The 26915-nt window shown below is 42.5% G+C and overlaps 1 protein-coding gene across 11 annotated transcripts in view; it reads right to left on the bottom strand.

Annotated features, from left to right (window-relative positions):
- Positions 1 to 24698, bottom strand: part of SGK2 (serum/glucocorticoid regulated kinase 2) — a 33763-nt gene extending 9065 nt beyond the window's left edge. Inside the window, exons 1-10 of one of the 11 annotated variants that reach the window (XM_053394010.1) lie at positions 21554 to 21676; positions 18064 to 18287; positions 14970 to 15009; positions 7025 to 7094; positions 5726 to 5780; positions 5425 to 5474; positions 3260 to 3317; positions 2372 to 2455; positions 1073 to 1204; positions 102 to 214 (exon numbers count right to left, since the gene is read on the bottom strand). In XM_053394010.1, coding sequence (XP_053249985.1) covers positions 102 to 214; positions 1073 to 1204; positions 2372 to 2455; positions 3260 to 3317; positions 5425 to 5474; positions 5726 to 5758 — 470 coding nt within the window. In that variant the 5' untranslated portion in view covers positions 5759 to 5780; positions 7025 to 7094; positions 14970 to 15009; positions 18064 to 18287; positions 21554 to 21676. Of the gene's footprint in view, positions 1 to 101; positions 215 to 1072; positions 1205 to 2371; positions 2456 to 3259; positions 3318 to 5424; positions 5475 to 5725; positions 5781 to 6814; positions 6940 to 7024; positions 7095 to 7187; positions 7212 to 7282; positions 9015 to 11453; positions 11476 to 11516; positions 11816 to 14969; positions 15010 to 18002; positions 18288 to 21553; positions 21677 to 24541 lie in introns of those variants that run through there. The other 10 variants (XM_053394003.1, XM_053394005.1, XM_053394002.1 and 7 more) reach the window with 10 other exon arrangements.
- Positions 24699 to 26915: the final 2217 nt, after the last annotated feature.

Here is a 26915-nt window from a genome sequence, read left to right as displayed (position 1 = left end):
TGTATCACAGCAGCAGCAGCATCATTATTGAAATTGCTTCCTATGAAACATCTTAATATATCTTACTAAAGCTACCTGCTGTTATTGCAAAAAAACTGTACCGGTAGATGATGTTCAGTGAATGGAGGTAGCCCACCGCACTGGCCATTTCAGCTGCATAGAATCGGGCTCGAGGTTCACAGAAGCAACGTTCTCTTTGCAAATGGAAGAAGAGCTATGAACCAAGATGGGAGAATTTGAGGCCGGGGAAAACTTATTCCGTAAGTACTTCTATGCCTGAGTCAAGAGACTGAACAGGTTGCTTATAACAGGGTCATCTGGATTTGACACACTTTTCTCAGAAAACAGCTTCATTATTCCACACTCCTTGGCTATTTCAGGAACACAGCAACCTGGTGCCCTCCAGATGTTTTGAACCACAACTCTTCCCATCAGAGATGCGGTACAAGACATCTGGATGGACTGGGCTGGGGAAATTACGTAGCTTATATAAATTATGTAATTAATTACATACATTATGTTGTCATTATGTTGTTCTACACCATTCATTTCAGTGCAAATGGGGGGGGGGAGAGAGAATGCAATCAGTGATGTATCATTTGCAAGAACAACAATAAATATCGATCACATTCAGTAGACCAATTTCCATTCCTGATACGGGATGAATAAGTGACCACAAGCAATTTCTTCACCTGTTTCCATTTTCGTTGGAATTCTCTAACATCCCTCACTGTCCCTTTTCCCTTGTCTGTCATGTTTTGTTAAGATTGTAAGCCTGCCGGCAGGGACTGCCTTGTTTTAATTGTTTGTAAGATGCTTTGGAAGATTTTTTTTTTTTTGCTGAGGAGTGGTGTACAAATGGTCTAAATGAATGAATAAATAATTAGTCCTAAGTTTGAAAAAGTTGAAGACCACAGGGGTGTATTAAATATGATAACTAGAACTGAACATATGCTGAATCATATGGAAGACTTTTAATATTGCACCTATTCACGTTGAAGGTAAAGCCCAGAATGATAGCACTGACAGAACCCAATGCTCTGTGTGATGCAAAAAACTGACACTCACTCACCTCTCCTCCATTTACATAGTCCAGTACAAAGTATAGTTTCTCTTTGGTCTGGAAGGAATAGTGGAGCCCCACAAGGAAAGGATGTTTCACATTCTTCAGGAGCACATTGCGTTCTGCCATTATGTGATTTTGCTATGAAGAACCGAGAGAGAGAGAGAGAGAGAGAGAGAGAGAGAGGGCGGGCTAAGTTCACAGATCAAGTTTTGTTTCGTTTGAAAATTAAATTCACTACAGTCACACACATATACATAAATGTCTTTAGCAAAGGCTACAGCAACTTCAAGGGAAGGAGGAATTTTAAATGGATCTCTGGCATGGGACAAAATGGTTACACCCTCTCCCTCCCCTCGAGCGAGAGCTGGGGTCCTAATTGGAGCCATGGATGGGATTTTCTGAAAACCTTGATGTTCAGCTTCTATACACCGATTTTATTTTTCTAATTCCTACCTTACTCTTTGATCTCAACAAGAAGAGAGGGGGTTGTTTTGCTAGCTCCAACAAAAATGCAAAATATTCTCGTATATTATTTGCATTATAATACATACATACAACAATGCATACAACTGTATGAAAATGCTTATTATTCTACAAGGGCTGACTCTCATGCATATTACAAGCATAATGTATGTATAATTTTGCATATAATTAGTCAGGCTTTAAAAAGAAAAATAAATGCATGGGTGCTCAGACATAAGCAGAAGCTCAATGAAGCACAGTCAGGTTGTGACTGCCAAATTATGTGTACAAACCCATTTGAAATGGATTCTTTTTCCATCCCTGAGACCCTCACAAGTGCAATTTATAGATTAAAAGAAAGAAAGAAGAACAATTCATTCATCTACAAGGGACACATTTAGCGTTGTGTGCAGTTTGGCCCTCAGACCAATGTGATGCAGTTCACCAATGGCAGACCATGTTTTTTGGTTAGGACAGAGGCTGGATCTAGACACAAGCAAAAAAAGTTTCAGGAAAACGCGTTGTAAACCTCATAATGGGAAATAACGTTGCTGAAAGACAGAACTCCACAGCGCCATCTAGTGTCACAGCGTTATAATGCATTTTAAACACTTTTTTTTTTACTAATGTAGCTGACTCCAGGGAGATGGCAAGTATAAAATAGCTTTCGAAGCCCAGAAATTATTCACCTGAAGAGCTATTAAGAGTTGTGCTCCTGCAGATATAGACACAGATAGAATCTTTCACGCACACAGAGAGAGAGGGGCACGTTATACAGAGCCTGGGGAGAGAGTAATAAAACTCATTTGTTGAAAGTGCAAGTAGATTCCTTTGAAATGATACCTCTTTTTTCTTGAGAATAGATTTCTTCTGCAGAACTTTCACAGCATAGAACCTCCCGTCAGATTTGCGTTTCGCCAAAAGGACCTGAAGCGGGATTGAAAAACCGAGGGGGTAAAAGAAGTGTCCAGCTTTCATGTCCTTAACTAATTGGTCAGTGTTTTATGTTCACATTACAGTGGCATGCCAAGTTGGCAGCTGCACAATGTACAGGGCAGGGAGAATTTGCTTCCTCCATTGTGCCAATCAGCAGACCCCATTCCTAGGAACAATTTGATGTTGGTGTTGGGGTGAATCGATGCATAACTGAACATATTTTGGATTCCCAATAATCAAGAGCAGCAGCAGCTTATCACTAATTAATCCATTGCACACAGTAACTGCTCCCTACCTTAGGCACAAAAGTAAAATTGAAAAGAGAATGGCATTGAAACTTCTTAATACGACTTTCATTATTAAAATGGACCCTTTAAAGGTATCACTGAGATGCCGTGAGTGAGCATGTCAGGCTAAGAATTAGGGAGTTCCAGTTCATATGCCTGCTAAGCCATGATGGTCACTTAACAGGATGGTTGAGAAGATAAAGGCGGGGACTAGGTTCGGCACCCTGAGTCCCTTGAAGGATCCGTTCTCCAGATTGCATTCTAGCTCCTTACTTTAAGATGGCAAAAGGGAGCAGCAGACTAAAGAGCAGGAACAGCCATAACACATGGGGAGGGGAAAAATCACATTGTTGGTACAAATGCTAAAATTTAGGGCACCATTTCAAAAGGACCAGAAGCCATGCGTATGAAAGCAAAGTGGGAAAAGAAATGGGATGGTGGTTGCCAAGTGTCATTGACACAGTAATAAAAGTAAATAAATAAAATTCTTCCAAACTAGGCCACTTACTTTTCCAAAGCTACCTTTGCCAATTATCTTTAGGAAGTCAAAATCTGTTGGCTTGGCACTGTTAGAAAAAGGAAACAGAGTAAAACACACAAAGCTCTTTTCTTCAGTCAGCTAGATTCTCCGCACCACAACCAATGAAGAACATCGGAAGGACACACTGCTGTATTTTATTCTTTCCTCAATTCCATCATTCTGTCCTGGCAGATAAAGACACGGGATGGTAGTCAGCTAAGGTTTATTCAAAGTGGAGATTAATGGACCCAATTTAGTCATGTTCATTAATTTAAATAGGTCTATTCTGAGTAAACATCAGCTGACTACCACTACCATTCTTACAGACATTCAACTCTTCATAACCAGATAACCTGCTGTTCTCTTGGGTGATTGCTTGGCTAAGCATTCAACTAGTGCGTTGTTGTAGCTTAAGGTACATATTTTGGAAAACCAAGCAGAAAATAGGAGCAAAAGGTTCAGATACAAACACAGTAAAATAATCTCTCACAAGGAAGTGATAGAAAGGACATTTGGGTTAATGGTTATTGTATCAGGGATTATCTGTAAAAGCCCTCTTTGCTTCCAAACTTGAGTACCAGGGCTGAGGAATCTGTGACCCTCCAGATGTGGATGGGCTCCAACTCCCATCATCCCTGAAAATTTGTCAGGCTGGCTGGCAGCTGGTGGGAGCTGGGAGCTAAACAACAGCTGAAGGGCTGCAGCTAGCCCACCCCTGTTGGAAATGCTAATTATTAGGAGTAGATGAGCATGAGGGATCGTAGCATGGATTCCAAAGCTGTCCTCCTCCACACAAATCTGTTTCAGAGCTCCTAGCACTGTATCAACAACAACATTTCTATCTGGCTCTTCCTTCCAAACAAATCCAAAACAACACCAGGGATGGGCAGAATATAGATCTCTGGGTGATCCATAGTAGATCACCAAAGATTTTGGATTCCCAATTCTTTTAACAATAGGAGCTTTCCCCTAAATTAGTCCACTATAACAAAGAAATCTGAGGCTGGAGGGGATACCCAGAATGTGTGTGAAAGGCCCATCAGCTCAGCACTGCAAACAAATGTCTAGCCTAAAGTGCACCCAGATGTGCCCTCTTCCTCAATTCTATATGCATCTCTGTTCCTTGTCTCTCAGCCACTGTTTTGTATTTCGGTCCAGCTAGTGGATCTTGGGGTTCTAGGGGAAAAGCAAAGCAGATGTTCTCAAGCTTGATGCCCACCCACCTTTGTAGGAGACAACTCGCAGCCAGAGAATGAAGGAGTGACTGGGGATCTCACAAACCCAGGTTTCCCAAAGTATTAAAGCTGACCCACAATCTCTGATCAAGAGTGTAGTTAGAGCTCTTCGTCTCTCCCCAGTAAAAGAAGATTGGCTTGTCTTGATGCTAAGGCTTTATATTTCATTGTTTGAGAGATGTATGTGCTGGGGTTACACAGCTTGTGGGGGTGGGCAACAGGAGGACAAATGCATTTTTAGGAGGATAAATAGGTCACACAATTGTTGGGATAAGTGGGGATGTTTCCCTTGAGGCTGTGCTTTTGTTGCAGGAATGTCGTTGCAATAACCAATTGCGTTCGATTTTCTTCACAGAAACACAGATTTTTTTCCTTCACAGTTAGTACATCCATTGCTGTTGTGTGACTGCAATATAGTATGTCCCAAGCACCTACTGAGATAAGGGTTGTGACAAGAATAGTGAGAACAAGCAACATACCCCATTCGATGCTGTTATGCAACCTTTATGAACAATATTGATTTGTTGCACACAATACAAATGTCTTAATTTGAGGAAGCACTTTTGTTTTAGTGACATTGCATTTCCCCAGCTCTCAAACCGCAATATGTCATTGCTGGAAATACATGATCCGCCCCCCCCCCCAGCTAACAGTGGCACAGCTACCTGGAGTGCTGGTAGGAGTGGGGTTGCATGTATTTTGACCATATACTGGCTAGTGTCTGTGACGTCACCAACAAGGTACAATAAAACTCCCACCACTACCCTGTCTTGCCTACAATGCAACACTTTGCTTTTGCAAACAGAAGATGTATTCAGGAGCTCCAGACATCTCAGAAGAGCAAATTAAGGAAAGTGAAGTAGAGTTTCATTGCATTTCTTAACCTTGCAAAATGTGTTGACTTTTGCACGCACTCACTTGGGGTTAGCAGAAGGTCCAAGGTTGATGTTGTCCGTTGGTGATGAAGGCTGAAAAATGACAGAAGTACAGAGCTGACATTAGCTAAGACCGCCAGGGTTGAGCAACAGTGTGAGTGAAGGTGGAGCTTTCTGGTACAGTAAATGCATACCAGCAAAACCTACTGCAATGGATGAGGCTTTCCAGTCCCCCTCCCCACAGACACCCTTGGACGGGTAAGGAACTGAGCTTCTTAAAATTCTCCACCTTCATATTTGAACCCATCTAAATACATTTAAGAAAGAAGGTACCAGGACCTTACCTGGCTGTCATCTTGGCTTTTGGAACGGTCCATTAAGGTGGCAACCCTTTCAGCACTGTGAAAAACAAGACAACAGTCAGTTTCGGAGATGTGGAGAGCAGGGCAACTCTAACCTCTGCCTCGACACGGAGAGCCCTCAAGTCGCAGATGTTATTCTAACTTAGAGGGATAAGTTGTCAGCCATAGGTGGAAAAATAACACCTGAGAGAGCTGTTTATTAAGTGTGTATTCTATCAAGCCCATAACTGAGATTTTATTATTACTGAATACAGATGATGTAGCCGGCCCATCTGACTGGCAAGACAGTGCGCAGGCAGGCAGGGTCTCAGCCGCATACCAGATGGACACAGAATTAACCCCTCTCCTGTCTCCATGCAAGACAGTAAGAAACTAAACCCTCAGCAGCAAAATAGTTATATGTCCTCTTTCCTGCTTTTAGCACACAGTGGCTGGTACTGTAGATGCAATGTTTATGCATGCTGCGCTATTTCTGATGCCATATCCCTATTCTAGGTGCCTTAATTAGGGGCCAAAGTCCACACAATGCCAGTGTCATTTTCAAAGTTTAAAAGCAGCCCCTGGGAGCTGGCAAAATTGAATCAAGGGAAAGGTCCAACCTTTCTCCATCTGTAGCATTTTGCTGATCAAAGGCAACCTCCAAGTGGCAATTAGACCCCCTTATTAGTGGGTGGGAGACAGACATTCATATTGTACATTCCTTCCCCCTGCCCCCAAATAAGGAATATCAGCCAACAAAACCAGGTGACACAAACTGTAGCACATGAATATAAACAACGTGAATATTCATCCCCCTTACTGATATGCTGATAGGAAGAACACTCTTGCTCTTAAATCCTGACCATCAAGCTTCCCCTTCTACCTAGCAGGAAAGTTACAAGACAAAACCTTTTGACATTTAATACTCTCCACCCCTCTCCACAAGAGATTGCGAGGCAGCCCAAACCCCTTCCCTTATTTTGTAAGTCCTACAGTTCCACAGAAGCCCCTTATTTCAAAGCATGCTGTGAATAGACATCACTGCTCAAAAGGATCTCATTTTGAAACATCTCATTTAGCAGCGTTACTTACATCTGCATGAGTAAAAGCCTTCATCCGAAGCAGAGTTGAGCAACAAAGCCATACTGAGCAACAAGTCCCAGTTTGTGCAAGAGATGCTTCCCTCTGCAACACACCCCGTGCCAGCCAGCTCAATTCACTGCTTATTGCTTGTGGGAGATTATGATCAGGCTCAGCTTTAAAGTGACAGTGACCCCCTAATAGAAAGAGCCTTATACTCACTAGGAACACAGTCTGGAACTGGAGGTCTTGATGGTCTGTTCTAACCTCTCTCGCCCGTGCTTTATGAGATCTACAGGAAAGGGAGGAGGAAAAAGTTAGCAAACTGTTCCACTGGCAGCAATCGCAAGAAATACACACAGAGATACATTTGTTCTGAAGTGACCTTGCCCTTCTCATGCATCCACCCACAAAACAAAATAAGCAAACTTTATTGGAGCTAGGGAAGAGACTCGGTTGCTGCAAAAGGAAGCTTCTAACCTTATTCGGACAGGAGTGCAGAAGCAAAATTCGGAAACCAGCGAGTGATGTCCTGTAAACGACAGCCTCCCTTTCCAAGGATACTACCCGGGATTGTCCTGCCTTTCTGTGAGACACAGATCACAAGGCAGAGGAGCTGCCCCTTTGATACATCATACTTGGCACAAGCTCAGTCCCTCTCATTCAAAGCTTTCCAAGCATTTTACGAACATGCATTGCGCATCACAGCACAAGCACTATCCTCCTTTCTCAAAGGAGAATGCTGAAATGATTTGCCCAGGTCAGTGAGACATTCAGTAGACTTGTATAGATTTTGCTGCAATTGTTGTGGTTGTCTATTAAAGAGTGATGAACAGAACTGGGCTGGCTTGTTTCGTTTTAGTGCATTAACACAACCTATTCACAGAAGCAAGGAAAATTCCTATGCAAGTTAAATTTACCTTAAGAGTGAAATTGACTGGACCAGAAGTTTCTTCCAGTCCAATCAAGAAGCTTCACCATGATAACCTAAAGGAAGCCATCTAGTTAAGAAAACTCGCCTTTTCTTCTACAATCACAGTTCGTCCCGCCCTGCCATGATAGCTGCAGTTATATTGACAATGCTGGATCAAGGCCAATGTCACAGAAGGAGGAAGAGAGAGAGAAAAACATAAAAGCAGGCTTTTAAAAATCCCTCCCCTCCTATGTGCAAATATGCAATGGACAATGAAGAACCTGAATGGTCACCAAACTGGATGACTTTAAAAGTGAATTAGACAAATTCGTGGAGAATAAAGCTACTATTACTGGCCACTAGTCATTTCTTCCTGGATCAAAGGAGCATGCCTCTGGATTCCAGCTGCTGAGAAAAATGAGTGAATGAGCGCTACTGCCCTTCTTTATTTTATAAAGTCCTCCCATGTGATATTTGCCTGGTCTTCTATTTTGTCTCTCCCAATAAAAGGAGAAACAGCACATCAGAATATTTAACTAGTGAAACCTACTGTGGAATTTGTTTTGCCCACATTTTGTCATAATAAAGACAGCAATAAAATAAGACTGCTGGCCTGATGCCCAGAGAAAGGAGCATGAAAACAAACTTATTCAGAAGACAGTTTTGCTATGGGAAAAACACAAAGAAACCCATTGCACTTTGACTCATGAGCTTGAAGAATTAAAAAAAGGGTTCTTCTACTCCAGCATTCTGCTTGTAGCAATAACCAGTAACATGCCCTGGAACCTCAGGCAAGGCATGATATAGTATCACACTCTATTTGCTCCCAGCATCAGTACACTGCAGCTAACCATGGAGGTCCCATTTGTCATTGACCATATTCAGTGACAGAACTAGCTTGAACTTGAAGTGCGAGAACTTGAAGATATGTCTCCCAACAAATGGAGATAGGGAGATATGACACCTTTAAAAACCTAGTATTGTGTGTGCATCAATTCTCTGATCAATGAAAACTTAAATGGCACACAACGTTTTCATGTTCTCTATTCATATATACAGGTTGAGCATAAGTGAAGACAGGGATGCCAACTTGAATTAAATATTGGGAGGGGCGCAGGTAAGTCCTGCCATGCATAATCAATCACAAGATGTGGTGCAAACACACCATTTGAATGGCAATGTCCATCAACTTGGGGGTGGTGGCCCCCTCAAATATTTTATTGGGGGCCTCAAAGGGACTTCGGCCCCTAGGAGTTGGCTCCTATGGGTGAAGATATAACTTAACTCCAAAAAAGGTCCTAAATGCATAGTTCCTCATTAGATTTTTAGGGGAACTGCCAACACTATCAAATTCCTTACAAAAAAGCCCTTCCCCCTTCTTTTTAAAGCAGACTGACATGGAAATGTGAAAATCTGAATTTAAGATTGGAAATGAGAAGCTGAGAGAAAGAAAAACTGACATATCCATACATCCCTAGTTATTTGCAAGAAAGTATTTCAGTAGGAACAGAACATAATCAGACCGGTTACTTTCGTAACTTTAGCTTTTCACTTTCAGCTTAAAAGTTCATGTTTTGGGCATGGAGCCTGGGATTGCCTCAACCACAACAGATCTACTCTAGAATTTCTACCAGCAAAACTGAAGTTCTATCTAAATCTTAAGCACAGCTCATACATAAGAAAGCAGCTGATCCATCTTCGTTTATTCAAGGCCAGGCTAACTCTACCACTGAGTACGTGCTGTAAATAATGAGCCTCCTCCTCTGCAAGGAAGTGCTGGGTCAAGTGCAGAGAGATTGTTTAGAGAATCAGGATGAGATGTTTTGGAGGTGAAGAGGACAGCTTGACCCAAAGCTGCATCAGTCTCTGAAGTTTCACTCCAGCTGCAACTTTATGGTGAAAAATTTCACATGGAGTCCACTAAATCCTCACTTTCCCAGACTGCTCTGGTCCACATCCATCTTTATTAGGATTCCATCCTGACTTGGATAAACTTCACGTTCATCACCAACTGTCCTCCTACAATGTAGCTGTGATCCAGCCTAGGGACAGGCAAATTAGTCAATTTCAGTTTCTCTCAACATCTCATTTCTCTAATCTTAAACTGAGTTATGTACATTTCCACAGAAATTTGCCACGGTTAAAAGAAAATCACAAGAATGCCAACTTTTTTTTTTACTGTGAATCTCCCCTAATAAGCACATTTTCCCTAATATTAATGCATACTTTTCCATCTTGATCACTGAGATCCTCTGATGGGGCACTACTTGCAGTTCCCCACTCTTAATATTGGCGGAAAGAACCTCAGGGGAGTAAGCGATTGGCAGGAATCATTCTTTCATTGTTTTAGACATCTCCAAAAAAATACTGTCATTCAGACAGGACTCTGCAAAGAGAATTTCTTTTCACCAACCAATATTTACTGATGTTTTTATTGCGCTTATTGCAATTTTGTAAGATGTGCACCACCTTGCTGTATCCTCTATCCAGGCAAGCTGGAGGCATTATCAGAGTTCAAGGATACATTCCAGTTAGGGAAAAAACCACTCAAGGAGAGTGCAGCTCAGGGCCTGTGTGAGAGCTGTGATTTGGGGAGAGTGGGAGTGAGTGAGGAGTGAGAAAGAAGAGTAGCTAAGGGTGAGTCTCCAGGGCTAGAGAGCACTAGAGGGATGTATTTAGCCCCTGGGCTCAAATCTCCCCACCCCTGTTCCCCACTGACTGGTAGAAGCTCACCATGGTTTGAGACTCCTACCTGGAGATTCTGGGAACCTGGGATCATTTGCAAGCAACACATGTGCTCTACCCTAAACCACAGAGCCCCGCCTTAGTGATAACGTGGGGTACCCCAAACATTTTCAATTTGAAAATCTTCCTATGCAAATTACAGTAATCTCCACCGGAAAATTTACTGAGTGGTCTAATGTTGCAGGTTCGTTTCACGTGCATTCAGTAAACCAAGCTGACAACTTTGAAATTGCCAAGCTTGCCTAATACAGTGGTACCTTGGGTTACAGACGCTTCAGGTTACAGACGCTTCAGGTTACAGACTCTGGTAACCCAGAAATAGTACCTCAGGTTAAGAACTTTGCTTCAGGGTGAGAACAGAAATCGTGCTCCGGCAGCAGCAGGAGGCCCAATTAGCTAAAGTGGTGCTTCAGGTTAAGAACAGTTTCAGGTTAAGAATGGACCTCCAGAACGAATTAAGTTCTTAACCCAAGGTACCACTGTATTGCATTTGCAAATGGCATCTGCTCATTGTTCCTAAGAAGAGAAGAAGAGTTTGGATTTGATATCCCGCTTTATAACTATCCGAAGGAGTCTCAAAGCAGCTAACATTCTCCTTTCCCTTCCTCCCCACAAATATAAAATTGTTAATAAAATTATGAAACACAAACTTCATAGAATCATATTGGCAGAAAAAATAAACACGGGGGGGGGGGGTAGATTCCATTTGGGGAGAATGTCTGCGGAAAATTTTCTACCCCCAAATCCCTGAGCCTCCCTGTAAGTCAGCTAAAGTGCCCCAACATTTTAGCTTTTCATCATATGGAAAGTGCTCCCACCTCTTGATGTTGTTTGTCTTTTTCAATTCTACAGCCAAATGCAGCCACACCAGATATTTTTCTGCAGACATTACAATACTGGCTGTTTAATTTTCATTCCCCTCCTTACTCATCCCTAGCATGGAATGCATCTTTCCTTTGCTGCCAAACACCTTCTTGACATTTCCTTACTAACCAACATGATGACCCCAACAGCAATTTCCCAAGCAGTTACAGTTCAGATCCTATCAGTGTATACCTAAAGTTGGAAACATTGGTCCCAGTAAGCATCACTTTGCTGTTGAAACGACCATGCCATTGTGCTGCCCTTTTCATTGACTGAAAAAAGGGGAAGAAATCCCTCCAAGGATCAAGATACAGCTTAATTTTTGTATATCAACATACACAGATCCCATTTTAACAGCCAGTGTTTTCTCAAACCACACTTAAAAGCAGCCCATTGATTCCAAGCTTATAATAAATCAATTGAAAAAAGAATCGGTTTGCAATACAATTCCTACCTTACAAGAAAAAGGCAGCCTCAAAGTCTCATTCTGCAAGCTTCCCCGAACACCCACCCCTCTCTTGCCCGATTATCATCCGCCTTACTGCATCATCTAACCTAGATTGTAAACTTCAAACACAGATCTCATCTGCAGCTTACCCAAGAAGCACTAACTTTCACTTCAAGATGACAAGCACTGAGCTATTTTCTACTGCTACTCCAGAGGGAGAGCCGTGCCTAGTCTGTTACAGCACATGCAAAAGGGTCTTGCAAGTGCGAGCATTAATATATTTAAAAGTCAGAGTTAAATATTATGTCCAAAGCTCATGTTCTTGGAAAGGCATTTTTAAATATTAAGGGGTTGCCCACTGGCACCTAGACGCACACGACCAATGATCTTGCTAGTGCTGTTGCCCAGTTTTCAGTAAGAGGATTCACAGCAGATTTTATTTTCTTTTTTTTACACCAAGGTCACCTTCATAACTTCTATGCACATATGTAGCCCAATTTCACCCTGGACTTTGTCTTCACATAAACTAATACTACACAGGCCTGCAGCTTAAGTGAGTCAGAACTGCCTGGTCCCTAATTTTATTTATTTATTTATTTATACATACATACATACATACATACCCTACCCATCTGGGTGGGTTTCCGCAGCCACTATGGGCGGCTCCCAACAGAATAATAAAAACATGATAAAACATTAAACATTAAAAACTTCCCTAAACAGCGATGCCTTCAGATGTCTTCTAAAAGTCAGATAGTTGTTTATTTCCTTGACATCTGATGGGAGGGCGTTCCACAGGGTGGGCGCCACTACTGAGAATGCCTTCTGCCTGCTTCCTTACTACTTACCGTATTTTTCGCTCTATAAGACGCACCAGACCACAAGACGCACCTAGTTTTTGGAGGATGAAAACAAGAAAAAAAATATTCTAAATCTCAGAAGCCAGAACAGCAAGAGGGATCACTGCGCAGTGAAAGCAGCAATCCCTCTTGCTGTTCTGGCTTCTGGGATAGCTGCGCAGGCTGCATTCGCTCCATAAGACGCACACACATTTCCCCTTACTTTTTAGGAGGGAAAAGGTGAGTCTTATAGAGCAAAAAATACGGTACCTTTGCATTAGTCAGGAGGAGGAGGAAGCAGCAGGTATTGGAAGGAATTATTATTAAATTTGTATATCACCCTTCATCCAAAGATGAGTGGTTCACAACAGAAAAATACAAAACGAGAAGACAAGCAGACCAAGGCAAGCCAGTACTAGAATTATCACACTTTTTTCCTAGCCATGGGCTCCCAAAGCACTTAATAGTTAAAATCTACTGCAACACAATGTAATGTTTTTGTGGGTGCCAGACACCCTAAATTCCTGGGTCCAGTAGGGGTTAGAATTTAATCAAGTCAAAATTTAAAATAGAAGCCAAGACAGTTGGTGATGGGACATTAGGAAGACAAAGGTAATGAGCCGTTAGGAGAGCCAGATGGCAAGCAGGTGAGACCTTGGCTCAGATGTAGTGTTGAAGACAAAGCAGAGTTGGAAAGAGAGTTTTAGAGTTCGCTGTGATATGACCTGGAGGGAAAAGGTTACACTCTGGTAAAGGCAGCAAGCTGAAAAAAGGGTCAGAGCACAATGGCTGATGTTTTGAATCCATGGCTGCAGCTATGGGAAAAGAAAGACCTTCTTGGATTGTTGTTGCTGTGAACACCTCCATCGTAGGCTCAGGTTGTATATAAGTGTAAATAAACTATATATCATATATCTCTGTGCCTCATTTCCAAAAGGAAACACAGACCCTAGGTAAGAAGAAGAGTTTGGATTTGATATCCCGCTTTATCACTACCCTAAGGAGTTTCAAAGCGGCTAACATTCTCCTTTGCCTTCCTCCCCCACAACAAACACTCTGTGAGGTGAGTGGGGCTGAGAGACTTCAGAGAAGTGTGACTAGCCCAAGGTCACCCAGCAGCTGCATGTGGAGGAGCGGAGACGCGAACCCGGTTCACCAGATTACGAGTCCACCGCTCTTAATCACTACACCACACTGGTAAGCGCCTGAAACCCCAGGGTCTCGTTTCTCCTATAGCCACAGCCCTAGATTCAACAGAAGTTAACCATTGTGCTTTGACCCTCTCTGCAGCTTGCTATTGTTACCAGCCTGCAACCTCTTCCGCCTCTAGACCACATCACGGCCAACTCTTAACTCTGCAACCACACCAACCTGCTTGCTATGTACTGAGTTGAATAGGATCCAAACTGCAGCAGTCTGATTGGTCCTAGAACAATAGGATCCAAAAGGCAGCAGTCTGATTGGTCCTAGAACAATAGGATTCAGAATGCAGCAGTCTGATTGGTCCTAGAACAATGCAGCAGTATGATTGGTTGGCAGGAACCACCCAATCATGCTCTAGATAGAAGTGAATCCACAACCTGATTGGCTTACAGTAGAATTCCGGAATTAGCCAATCATGTGCAGCCCATTGTGTAAATAATGTATATAAAGCAGATACTTTGAGGGGACTTTCATTCATTCCTCCTCACCACTATGAGCTGAATAAAGAGCATGAAATCACTTTGCAACTCTGAGTATATTTCACTGCTCAACACCTGATGACATATAGAATATGAGATCTGGGGCAGGTACAGTCAGCTGTAAAGAAACAATTGGAAGCTTAACGTATGCCCTAGATTGGTTTTTGAGGAGCAGGGTTTTCTGACAGAGCTGACAGTGAGCACCTTTGAAGTTGTCCCTTTGCAGATATGGTTCAAATTTAAACCACAGCGGCAAATGCACAAAGTGGGGCTAAAGACAGTTCTACACCCCTGCAGAAAATCATGAACTGTCTGTATCTACACTCCAACATTTGACTCACTATTCGCCTTATCTTGAGCAAACTGGGATACAGTTAGAAATCCAGCAGTGACATATTTCCTATCACAATTTCAGTGCCATGCCTTCTTCCACTTGTCGAGGTTCCTTTGCCACTTGAAGTAGTTCAGAAGCACTACTTATCCTCACCACAGAATTAAACTTGCGTGTAAATCTTGCATGTAATATCTCCCACATCTCAATGCTTTCCTACATCACAGTCCTGTGGACCCTCCTGTCTGAATTATGGAAATAAATGGAATTAAATCTGTGCAGATGGCAACATTGCCAAATTGTAAATTAAATGTAAGAGTAAGGAACAGAGAAATAAGCACACACCTGTCAACCTGTCACAGCTTCTGTCAGGTGAGTGAACATCCTGGTTGAGTAAAGAAAACAAGCAAGTTGCTAGCTGCTTTCAAGTAACCTACAAGCCATTCTCTGTCATGCTACCCAAAGCGGCTTTTCTAAAGCCACCAGTTGAGATTCCTGCATTGCAAGGGACTGGACTTGATGACCCTCAGGTGCTTTCCCAACACTACAGTTCTATGAAATAATAAACAAGGGGATTATTTCACTTCACTTTGATGTGTTTTATCCTCTGGAAGTTTTTCTTTCAAGCTTTTCTCCTTAGCCACAAGGGTGTGAGATATGTTGAATATTCGCTTTGATGAAGTAAAATCAATGCAAATATTAATTTCCATTTTGCCTCACTGGAATTCTGCCTGGGCCTCAGCATGCTCAGAGAAACTTGCAGCCTGTGTTGTTCTGCACAGCTCAAGGTCATGGCCTGGGGTGGGGTGAGTGGCAGAACCTGATTAACAACTGCTTCCTGTAGCCCCAGGTGTAGAACTCGGCACTCACATCCTCTCTAGTCCCACCACACTGTTCAGCACAGTTGTGTCCATGTTCTGCACAGCATGGGATATAAATCCAATACATGCTCCTTGAAACTACTGGGAGAGGGCAGAAAGGGATTTTCTCATTGCCAGATTTGCACACAAACTAAGTAAGCTACGGCTTATTCGGATTATGAAGGGCCTCTAAATAATAATGGAAGGCGGCTAAATTTCAAGATTTCCACAAAAGAAAGTGTTTTCTGTTATGTGCAAAATACACACAGTGCTTGTTGCATTTCCCCTTCCATTTAGTAAGCACTAAATTGGGTATGTGTAACTGCTAATGCACGGTTGCACATTAAAATTTTAATATATGCAATGTAAAATAAATAAATCCCAGTGTCTTTTCTTTTAAAGGGGATTTGTATGCAAATAGGTAATTGAGAGAGGAGGGAGGTGATGCTGTTGTGATGCCGCTGTGTTGAGGCAGAGGTGTAGGCCAAACTACACATGACGATGCCCAAATCCAGGACACCATCTTGAAATCCTGCACAAGTCATGTGACCTGCATGAGATTGTGGACCTGGAAAAAGTGCTTTTCCAAAATGGTCACTGTGCTGTTATGGGAAAAATGGGATGTCCCAATTTTTCTGGGGCAGTTGATGGGTGTGGTATGCTAGAGGAAGGGATGGGTTTTTAAAATTTGTTTCTGTTCTTGTTTTTATTACGTATTTTGCCTTCTCATTTTGTATTTTCATGTTATGAACCACCCTGTGATCTTCAGATGAAGGGTGTATACAAATTTAATAAAAAAATTAATAATAAAAAATAAGTATTCCCACCATTGTGAAATCATTGGCTCCCTCCATGTGTGAGTGGTACATAAAACCAGTTAAAAAGCAACTGCGCTGGTTGCCAGCTTGCTTCTGGTCCCAATTCAAGGTACTCACATTAGGAGTTGAAGCCCTAAACAACTTAGGTCCCAAATATCTGAAAGGCTACCTATGAACCCACACACATTACAATAATAACAAAGCTGAGCTTGTCAGAAGTGGTAGAGTAGGAACTGATTTGTGGCTTCTTCTGATAATAGACAAAATTAGTAAGGTGTTTGGGGAAATGGGCACTCCTATACAATGCAAGAAATTCATGGGGGGGGGGGACAAGGCTCCACCACTAAGTAGCAGGAAGATGGGACCCCTCAAACTAGGTCAATTATACAATATTTTTGTCTAACAAACTGAGAAAGTTACAGAGTGAGGGACGCTGTGCAAATTGCTCCTTCTCTTTGCATGAATATGAGGAAAATTGCTTGTCTGGACCAACCTTATGTGCCTCCTTTCATATATTTTAAGAGCTGCTTGCTACTTAAAGAGGTATTGCACATTCTAGCACCAGTCACCCCCTCCCACTCAAGTCAAGAGTGGACACTGAGGTCCAGCCACAAGGGCCTTCTGGCGGTTCCCTCCCTGCGAGATGTGAGGTTAGGGAACCAGGCAGAGGGCCTTTTTGGTAGTGGCACCCGCCCTGTGGAACGCCCTCTCATCAGATGTCAAGGAAATAAACAACTAGCTGACTTTTAGAAGACACCTGAAGGCAGCCCTGTTTAGGGAAGTTTTTAATGTCTGATGTTTTATTCTGTTCTTAATCTGTTGGGAGCCACTCAGAGTGGTTGGGGAAACCCAGCCAGATGGGCAGGGTACAAATAAATTATTATTATTATTATTATTATTATTATTATTATTATTAACCTGTTATCTGAAATTACTGCACTCAAAGTGGCCTTGCATCAGACACAATAAGACAATTAAATTTGTTACATGAATCATCAAAGCCAACAACCACAGATGAATACAATACTCAGTTCCCAACTATTATACCAGAACAACTAACACTACTATGATGACAGCATTCACTAGAGAGTTCCAGATAGTTACCCAAGCAATTAAAAAAAATCTTCAAGAGAATCCAGCAATAAAAATAAAATTAAGCTGAGATAAAAACATAACAGGTGCAATGAGGGTATTAAAATAGACTGCAAAAAACCCAATCAAGCTCTAAAAACGCACAGAGTAGACAGATATTTTTCAAATGAAAAGGGGTGTGGCAGAGAGGCTGGTTTAGGGCTGCAAACATTTTTAACAGCAGCACGATCTGAAAACATCAGCAGGTGATAATGCCCACCTCCATGGCATAAAAACCTTCTCCTACTGATTTCTTTAATGCTGTTAAAGGCAAAAGAGCTGGCCAGACTGGATTTCTTTTAGTCAGTTGGCAACCTTGCAGATGCCACACACAGACAACACGATTTGCATTCAATGATAATTACCACTCGAACCCCTAAATGTTTATTGCTGCTCCAATTCACCCATAAAAATGAGCTGGAATTGGTGGGAAGAAATCTATATATTTTTTTACCACTTTGAAACCGTACTGGCCAGTGCAATATTATTTAAAGGATGTTAAAAGGCAAGCAATCCATGTTAGTTCTATTAAGAGTACATGCTGTAAGTCATAGAGTCCAAGAGTTTACCTGACATTAGAGATCAGCTCCGTCGTCTTTTTTGACAGGTGTGGAATAAGCTGGACTTTACCTTTTGCCTTTCCCAGTGTTTCAAAGACGGTCTCTATCCCAGGTGGGTGCATCAAGTCAGCCTGGAAATGTATATGCTGGTTTGTTTGTTTTTGAGAAATTCTGGGTCAGCTTTCTTGTCCAATTGACCTTATCCAAGCAGTCTAGGCAGCAAGGAATACAGAGAGGTAATTTGAAGGTCTCTGATCTTATGTCCTTCTCCTGCAAATGTTAAGGTCAGCTCTCCTACAGGTAGGAAGTAAAAAGCAAGACGTGATTATGCATTGGCTGGATGCCAGCAATTGAGCCTGAACACAGGTGGAAACTCATTATCATGCTAAGGCCACATTCACACCATATATTTAAAGAGGTATGATACCATTTTAAATAGTCATAGCTTTCCCACAAAGAATTATGGGTGCTGTAGTTGGTTAAGGGTGCTAAGAGTTGTTAGGAAACTCCTATTCCCCTTGCATAGCTACAGTTTCCAGAGTCACTTAAGAATCCATTCCTCTTCACAGGGAACTCTAGGCATTCGTGATTATTCCCCTTTCACCTTCGGCAGCAGAACAGGATTCACTGCCCCTGTGGCACAGGGACACCACCAAATCCAACCCCTCCCCAGCCAAGAAGAAGGGGAAGAGGTTGGACTGCTCAGTTCTTCTCTTAATTTTTTTCCTGGAAGAGATATCAAAGTCTCAGAAAACAGCACCATTATGACCTCAACAGGTGCCTATCCCCCTTTGGCAGGGCAGCAGTGGTGATGGACCCAAACTTTTTGGCACTCCACCCATCTAACTTCCTGGAGTGTGTATAGGCACTACCATACAAATTCAGCAGTATTTTAAATGCTGAAAGATCAGAACCAGGGCAGCAAGGAACACAAAGTAAAATGAAATCAAATGAAATGTGACAAGAGTGCTGGTCTGGATGCACCATGGCTTGGAATAATTCCCAAGATGCTGTTGACCCTTAGGCTAGTTTCCTGTTGGTCTCTCAAGCTTTCGGGAACAGCTGTTCCAAGAAGACTGCTGAAAATGACTTTGACAGCTCATTGGGGAATCTATAAAGCATCCTTTGAGACAACTAATTTTTTTTATATAAAAACAGAAGAATGGTACAGTTCAATATAATACACAGGAAATGCAACCCAATTGGAGCATGAGCTATTCAGAATTTCTCTTGACCCACAATGCCTCTCTGCTAGTCCTGCCTGGGATGGTGAATCCAAAGAGAGATGTGAGAGACAAATGTATTTCAGATAAGCCAAAGTCCTAGAGAGGTGCATAGTGATACTCGGTTGTGGCCAACACTACTGTTCTTCTTGTGCTGTGGATGTTTGCTTGCTCTCTTCTCCCCTGCAACCTCTATGTGCACCCTCAAAATCTGTTCCAGAAGATTGGGGGACTTTGCTTGCACAGCATTAGACCCAACCCAATAATCCACCCCCCACCAACCACCAATGCTTGAACTTAAGTTTTGTGAAGGGTCCTGAACCCTGAGTGTATATAGTCCAAAAAGGAAGCTTTTAAAAGATACAAACTTAACCAAAACATTACATGGAATCTGCCCCATCTTCTGCCAACATAGGTCTCAAGAGGCTATGATATTATATACCAAAACCATTTTTATTTTTTTTGCAATAGTTTAAGAACTGCAGCCATATGGTGCACTGTGGAAAGTTTTCCACGCTTGGAGGTGCTCGCATGTCAGGAGCAAAGTCCTGTACTCAAGTAAAGTGTTACTGTATTATCGCACTGTGTTATTAACTCTGACTAAGCAAAGGAGCATATCCAGTAGCAGAGCTTCTGCTTATCACATGTGGTTGCTGTTGTGCGTCACATGAAGTCACCATTCCCTGGATTTATTCCAGAAGGATACATACAAGCGGCTAAGTATAAACAGAACTGGTGCTGCTATTCTTTGCCACCCATAGCATTTGGCCTTGAAACAATGAATGAATTGATTAACAGAGAATGGGAAACCTGTGGCCCTCTAGGTCTGCCTGGACTCCAATTCCCATCAGCCTCAGCCAGCAGGACCAATGGTAGTTGATGGTAGTTGTGGTTCAGCAACATCTGTTCCCTATTCCTGCTTTAAAAGGAATGGTTGACAAGCGTAGCAAGAGCAGTATTTATGCACGCCTTGGATGTTCAACCTTGAAATCTTGTTGTGGTCTCGTTTTGTCCGAGTCTACAGTACTGTGAGCAATTCATAGCTAAGAGCTGCTGCTGTGGGAACCGAAGCATCAGAAATCTTCAGCTAATTGCTGTCTTATGCTTGGACAAATGTCAGCCTTGTATGCACTGTTTTTCTCTTCTCCTTTTACTAAGAATCCCTGTGGTCCACTGATATGTCTTAAATGTGCAAAGTAAGGGTGCGCCTTCAGGATCCCTTAGCAGCTGAGGCGTAACTAAATGTGTTAAGTGACCTTGAGCATTCACTCTTGTGTAAGAACACAAGATGTGTCTTGCTGAATTAGACTATGGTTGGTCCTTCTAGTCCAACATTGTTTCCAGGAATCCTAGCAACTAGGAGGCTGTAGGAAGCCCAACAGAAATGGGTCACTGTTTCACCAGCCTAACTTTTGCCCCCCCCCCCCCAGAAATGGCAGAATGGAGGAGGAAAGAGGGGCAGGAGGGAACAGGACAAACATGTGTCAACCAAAGAGAGCCGGTATGGTGTAGCGCGGTGATTTTTCTTTCTTTCTTTCTTTTCCTTCCTTTGGCAGAGGACACCAATTCCATGGCTCTTGTTAGCGCAATAAAAGTTTATGAATGGTGAGTAACAACAGGCTTAAGGCAGTGGTGGTGGGAGAAAGAGCTGTGTTCAAATCCTAACTCAGCCATGAATCTGAAAGGTGATTTGGGTCAGTTTTTGTTTATTTAGCATGCTGTTTGGCAGTGGAATGGACTGCCTTAGAAGGTGGTGGACTCTCTTTCACTGGAGATTTTCAAACAGAGGTTGGGTGGCCATATGCCAGGGATTCTTTAGCTATGGTTCCTGCATTGCTGGGGGTTGGACTAGATGACCCTTAGGGTACTTTACAACTCTACAATCCTATGATTTTATGCTACAGGCATAGGGATCCAGCGTGGCTATTGAGGTACTCAACAAGTGTACAACCCACATACACAATAGCTGAGCTGTGCAAATCAGCAAATGCACATTATTTCATAAACACTTGGACACGTGCAGAGACAGCTTGTACCTGCATTCAGTGGAACTTGTGAACAAGCCTATTAAGCCCTGCTTTACCAAGGACAGTCATCTATTTGAAGTGCCATCTGTTCCCAGTTCAGTTCAGAGATAAAGAGCCATAAGTAGAGCACACACACTACATTATATTTCTGAAATAATTACAAGGATGGAGTCAGGGCAGTCAATGAAGACAGAGACTAGGTTTGGCACGCTCTCTGCCCAGACAGCTCCCATTTGTTATTCTGGTATCAAGACAGTTCTCAGGGTAGTAAAATGCTTAATCAACAGGAGCTAGCTGTAAATTATCCTACCTGCACATTTTGTCCTCTGTGCTGATAAACCACAGCACATGAGACGTGGCAGCAACTGTGGGAGTCCCCACTTGCCATGCCTTCTTCCCTCTTGAGACCAACTTCAAGTCAAAAGAAGAACTAGGCTGCTTAATAATTAAACGCAGAAATTAAATATTAAGCAGCCAAGATCGTTTCAATGCTGACGGAACTCCAGAGACAAAAGGCCAAAATTACAGCTTTGTATGCCTAATATAATTTGGCCCACCCTCAGAACTGATCTAAGGCCTGCTCGCACATTTTTATTTTATCGTTTTTAGATCCCACCTTTTCCTTCGAGGAGCTCAAGGTTCCTCATTTCATTCCCACAACAACCCTGTGAGGTAGGCTAGATTGAGAGGCAGTGACTGGCTCAAGGTCACCCAGAGAGCTTCATGTCTAAGTAAGGATTTGAACCCTGGTCTCCCAGGCCCTAGACCAATGCTCTAGCCATTGTACCACTTTAGCATTAGGGGTGAGAATCCTGTGGGCGCCATGCTCTATCTATGTATCACTTACCAGCATTGAATATATTTTGACTGGACAACACCCCTAGATGTGTGTTGCTGAGAATGGATGAATAAATTTGGACTGGGTCCAGTGGTTTGGAGAATGCCTCCTTTCAGTGCCCTTGGCTGCTGCCAGCACTGTTATCTACTGTCATCATGTTTACGCTCTCTTTTTGTACATGAAAGGCGGGGAGATCAAATGGTGGCATGCAATAAGCAACACAGGTCAGCAGCAGGGTAGGGGAACCTCATGCATCATCTGCACCATCAACTTACTTTGTAATCAGGGTCAGATGCTTAGCCTGGAGGTCCAAATCAGCCACATCCAAACAAGGCCCACAGCTTAAACCATGCACATAGGCCTCTGGTTCATACTTCTACACAAAGGGTAACACATGGACTCTCATGTGCCCCTGAATAGAAATGCACAAGCTGTGAGGAGTAAAAATGAATTGCCATGCATGGATTAATATATTTGGGTTCCTTGCAGTTTGGAGATACTGGATGCTGCCTCCTGTGCCCGCCTCTGTTAAGGGTGGGTAGATGTGTCAATGTCACTTTCTCTCAAGTTTCTTATTTGTCTGCTCTTAAAGTTCCATTCTCCTCATTTCATCCTCAGTTTGCAAGTTAAAAACAAAACAAGTCATTGTGAAAATTCAGCAGCATTTTGGAGTGCGTTTCTTTAAAAAAAAATATCTGAAAGAAATTTTGCCTGGTATATGCATTTTTGCAACGCAATTTCCCCTTATATAATGGATTTCTGCATGCTATTTCCACTAATATATGCATTTTCATACAAATGACTTGGCTGGAGAACTGCATTGCAAAATTCAGAGAATTTCAATGGACAGCTGTGTTTAAGTTGGTGTATTGTTTCAGAAAGTATGGATTGGTAGGTTCCCCTTTAAATGCAAACTAAATTGAATTTCACCTTCATCCCTAACCTCAATGCAATGATCTCCCTTGCAGTCGTCATGATTATCTATTGCCCTCATGTTTGCTTTTTTTGAACATGCAATGAGCAATAGGGGTCAGCATCAGGGAAGGATGTACAGAACACCATGCAGTTCTCCATCATCAGCTTACTTTGTTATCAGGTGTTGCTTCCAGACTGTCACTAATTTCAGGTAGCATTCAGTTGCAAAGCAGAAAATTCAAGTTTGTGCAGTTAAAGCTGAATTGGAGCTCTTGTGCAACAAACCTGCTTCCTGCCCAAAACTGGACTTATGCAATAGGAAAAGGGGTGGGGAAATGCACTGAAATGTGTGGGATAGCATTTGCTTGACCCAACATCATCAAAACTTCCCACAAACAAATCAGAATGAATGCTCATTGAACAGCTGACAATCTAACCTAATGTTTGGGCAACAGAATGTACCTCAAATTCATGGAAGAATAACTGAAGGAGACTCTGCAGAGGTTAAACATTTTTCATTTTCATTTTCTGAGTAATTTTAAAAATTATTATGAAATGAACAGTTTCCTCCTTTTTCTTATTGATAGTTTTACTAAGTGGCCCACTCCAGAGAAGCAATCTCTTCCTTTCCACAGTCTAGTTCCCAGAGAAATAACAATAAGTGAAGAGAGATTTCCTCAGTTCTCATGCCCCAGATGTTCTCAAACATGCTACTAAGGAAGCCTTTGCCCACCTAGTGATGTTCAGGTGTTCTGGACTACATCAGCCCCAGTCAGCACAGCGATCATTGAATTACAGTATGATCTGGAAGCCCTGCTTTGCTATTGCATGGTCTGCCTATATCACTGCCTACCTGAAACCATGGGGTCTGTTCTTCCTAATGATCCTGCAACTCCTCCTTCACACAACCACAAACACACACAGAGAAAAGTTGCAGCCTTCATCTGTAATACCCAAGCAAGAGCTTTCAGGAGCATAGAATGGAGAAGCCCACAAAACCTCAAACCCAGTGTGGAAGGATACAGTTGTCCTACTTCAACTGCCTATTAAGGCATAGCACTCTTTTTGAGCCAGGATTTATGCTTGCACGATGGAACCTGTCTCCCCTCTCCTCCCCTCATTCCTCTTAAATCTCTTATGGGTCACCTCCCCCCCCCCAATCCCCCTGAGCAGATCTGGGGAGGACACAGGACACGTACAAGCAGGGAGATGGGGGGAAAGGCCTGTTCCAGAATTACAAATCCTTGCACTGATGGGACTGTTACTTAACACTATGTTGGATACAAGCCCAGGTCTTTGGGGCAGAAGTTCAGGGCTTCAGCTCAACAGAATGAGCAGCAGAGCCCTAAACACAGCAGAGCTGTCTTACCATTGCAAATGAAATCATATACAGGTAGGCATCTAAAGACAAGCGCCCCAGAAGACCATGACAGCTGGAGTTTAAAATTACCTAACTGTCCCACTGCCTACTGCCAGCTATATTCTGCATGATTTTAGGATCAGTTTATTCCCGAAAGCACTTCCTTGGTGAGTCTTCAGAAATACCTGAGTAAGTGTGCAGATCCAAAGTTTGCTCATTCAGGGATGGAATTCGAGAAGGCAGGGGTCTCAAGGCCTCTCAGGAAGCTGAAGAATGCCAACCTGTAACTACAGTAGTCCTGTTTGCAAGACTCCCTCTCCCCGGCTCTGACTGTTGTTTTCGTTTTTATGAATTAGCATGAAGGTCGCAAGTATATTTTCGAGGAGTGGCTTATGCCGGGAAGTAAATTATTACCCTGCTATTGGCTTGGAGGGGTGGAAATGCTGTGGGTGGTGTTGGTGGAAGAGAGCAGCTTTCCTCACCGGAAGATTAGAGGCCAGCTCAGCCCCTCAGATGAAAATGAAAACTGCTTAAACAAAGTGCACCGTTGTCTGGAAGCGAGTCACATGCTGGGGCAAACGGAGGTAATTAAAGCTTGCAGTTGCTTTTTAAATGCCGGCAGCAGTGACAGTTTGGGAACTGTGAGTGCTACTTCACCCTGAATACCTTTGACTGTGCCAGCCATGTCTATGATCTCAGGAGTTCCACCATTAGCCACGCACCATAACCCGACCAGATTTTTATGTAGTGTGGCTCCTCTTTGTGTTCCATGCACCGTACAGCTCTCTTTTTGGTCACCTCCGGATGCTTCCAGTTCCTCAGGCTTGTTTTTCACATTACACTGAACACAGAGACAAGCTGTTTCTGCGCCATGTACAAGCATTTGGGTGAAGGAATGAGCACTTGTTGATTTGCGCAGCTCAGCTATTGTATATACTGATTGTGCACTTGTTGAACGTCGAGCACGAATAACTGTATGAGTGTGCAGCTGAACTATTGTGTGCACAAGTACACAGACTGTGCATTTGTTGAATGTAATGTGCGAGCACCACTCTTGCTAAACGTGCGTCCTCTGTGAGCACCATGTAACTGGTATTCTGTAGAAACTGGGCTACCGCAATTCTCACGGTTTAGCTGCTATTAATGCTCTTTGACTTCAACTTTCCCATATGTGTGTTTGTATATCTGGCCTCCTCCAGACAGCCTCCTCATTGAGCATTCCTCCTGATCTGCTTACACAAAGCTGACCCAGAGGTTATATTATTTCTGATCTTTATTTGACCATTCATTTTAATGTGTTTGCAGAGAGGTAATACAACAATGAACATTCCTCCTGATATGCCACACTTTTTTCAGAGCACTTCCTTGTAACTTTCCTAACAACAAGAAGTTAATTTCTTTTTAAAAACTGCCATAGAGCACTTCCATCCACTGGTATATGCTTGAATCTTTCCTGCAAAATACTGACAGTCATAGATCAGATAAATCAACAAGCAGTTTGATCAAACCGCTTGCTGATTTATCTGATCTATGACATCATGTGGATTTAGCAAAAAATAATTATCCCACAATGAACACCCATCAGGAAATATCCTTAGAAGCTTGCTCAGTGTCTCATTCATCCCATTTAGCCAGTCTTGCCTTTCCAATGCCATTAAACTGTGCCTATTTACTTGGAAGTAAGCCCCACTGTCTTCACGTAAATCCCTTTGTAGCAAGGGTATTTAGAATTGCAGCCTAAGCCTCTCGGAATCTCAATCCTCCATTGCCTAATTTCCTTGATGCTTAAAAGAAGGAAGGATTGGTCTACCCAAAAAATATTATAAGCCTGTCACACAAACCCAGTCCCCGTATCATTTGGGAGCCTGAGCTGTGGATTATGGCAAGCCTCTTGTCCAGAAGGAATTGCCATTGATTTTGTTTTCTGTAAGTGGCTAACTGTAAGCCTGCCTGTCTTACCAGACAAGTCTGAGTATGTTGACTCAGAAGAAAGGCTGCAATCCTCACCACACTTTCCTGGGAGTACGTCCTAAAGTTGTGTTTTAATTTATAACTTTACTTCTTTAGAGTGGTGTTTAAAAAAGTGGCCAACATCAGCACCATTTACTTCCTCCTCCCCAGCCTTGTCTCCTAAACCGACCTTTCTTCAATTTCATTGGACACTATGCATTTCCTATTTCAGGATGTAAAGAGCTCATTATCTCCTGATGTTCTTTTTTAAAAAATATTTTTCATAGGTACATCTATCCTCTTCTTTTATGTGTGGCAGGACATCACATGACTGACACCAGATTGCCATCAATGCAATAATTGGACTAATTAAAATAATAAAAGCAGGGGGTTTTTTCCAAAAAAAAAGTCTGGAAAGGCCAGTTAAATAACAGCAGAGAACATTCACCACAAGAACACACATCTAGTCATCAAATCCAGCTCACTTTTCTCAATAAAAAAACAGCATACCTGGCCATTGCCTGTAGCCATGGGCACAAGCACTTCCAAAATGGTGGCTTGTGTCCTTGCATATATTGTTAAGCAACCCAGATCAGTCGCTAGCCACAG

The sequence above is a fragment of the Podarcis raffonei genome, chromosome 6 (genome assembly GCF_027172205.1).
Source record: "Podarcis raffonei isolate rPodRaf1 chromosome 6, rPodRaf1.pri, whole genome shotgun sequence".
Taxonomy (NCBI): Eukaryota; Metazoa; Chordata; class Lepidosauria; order Squamata; family Lacertidae; genus Podarcis; species Podarcis raffonei.
Note: the sequence above shows the minus strand (reverse complement) of the source record. Positions and strands in the feature narration are given on the sequence as shown.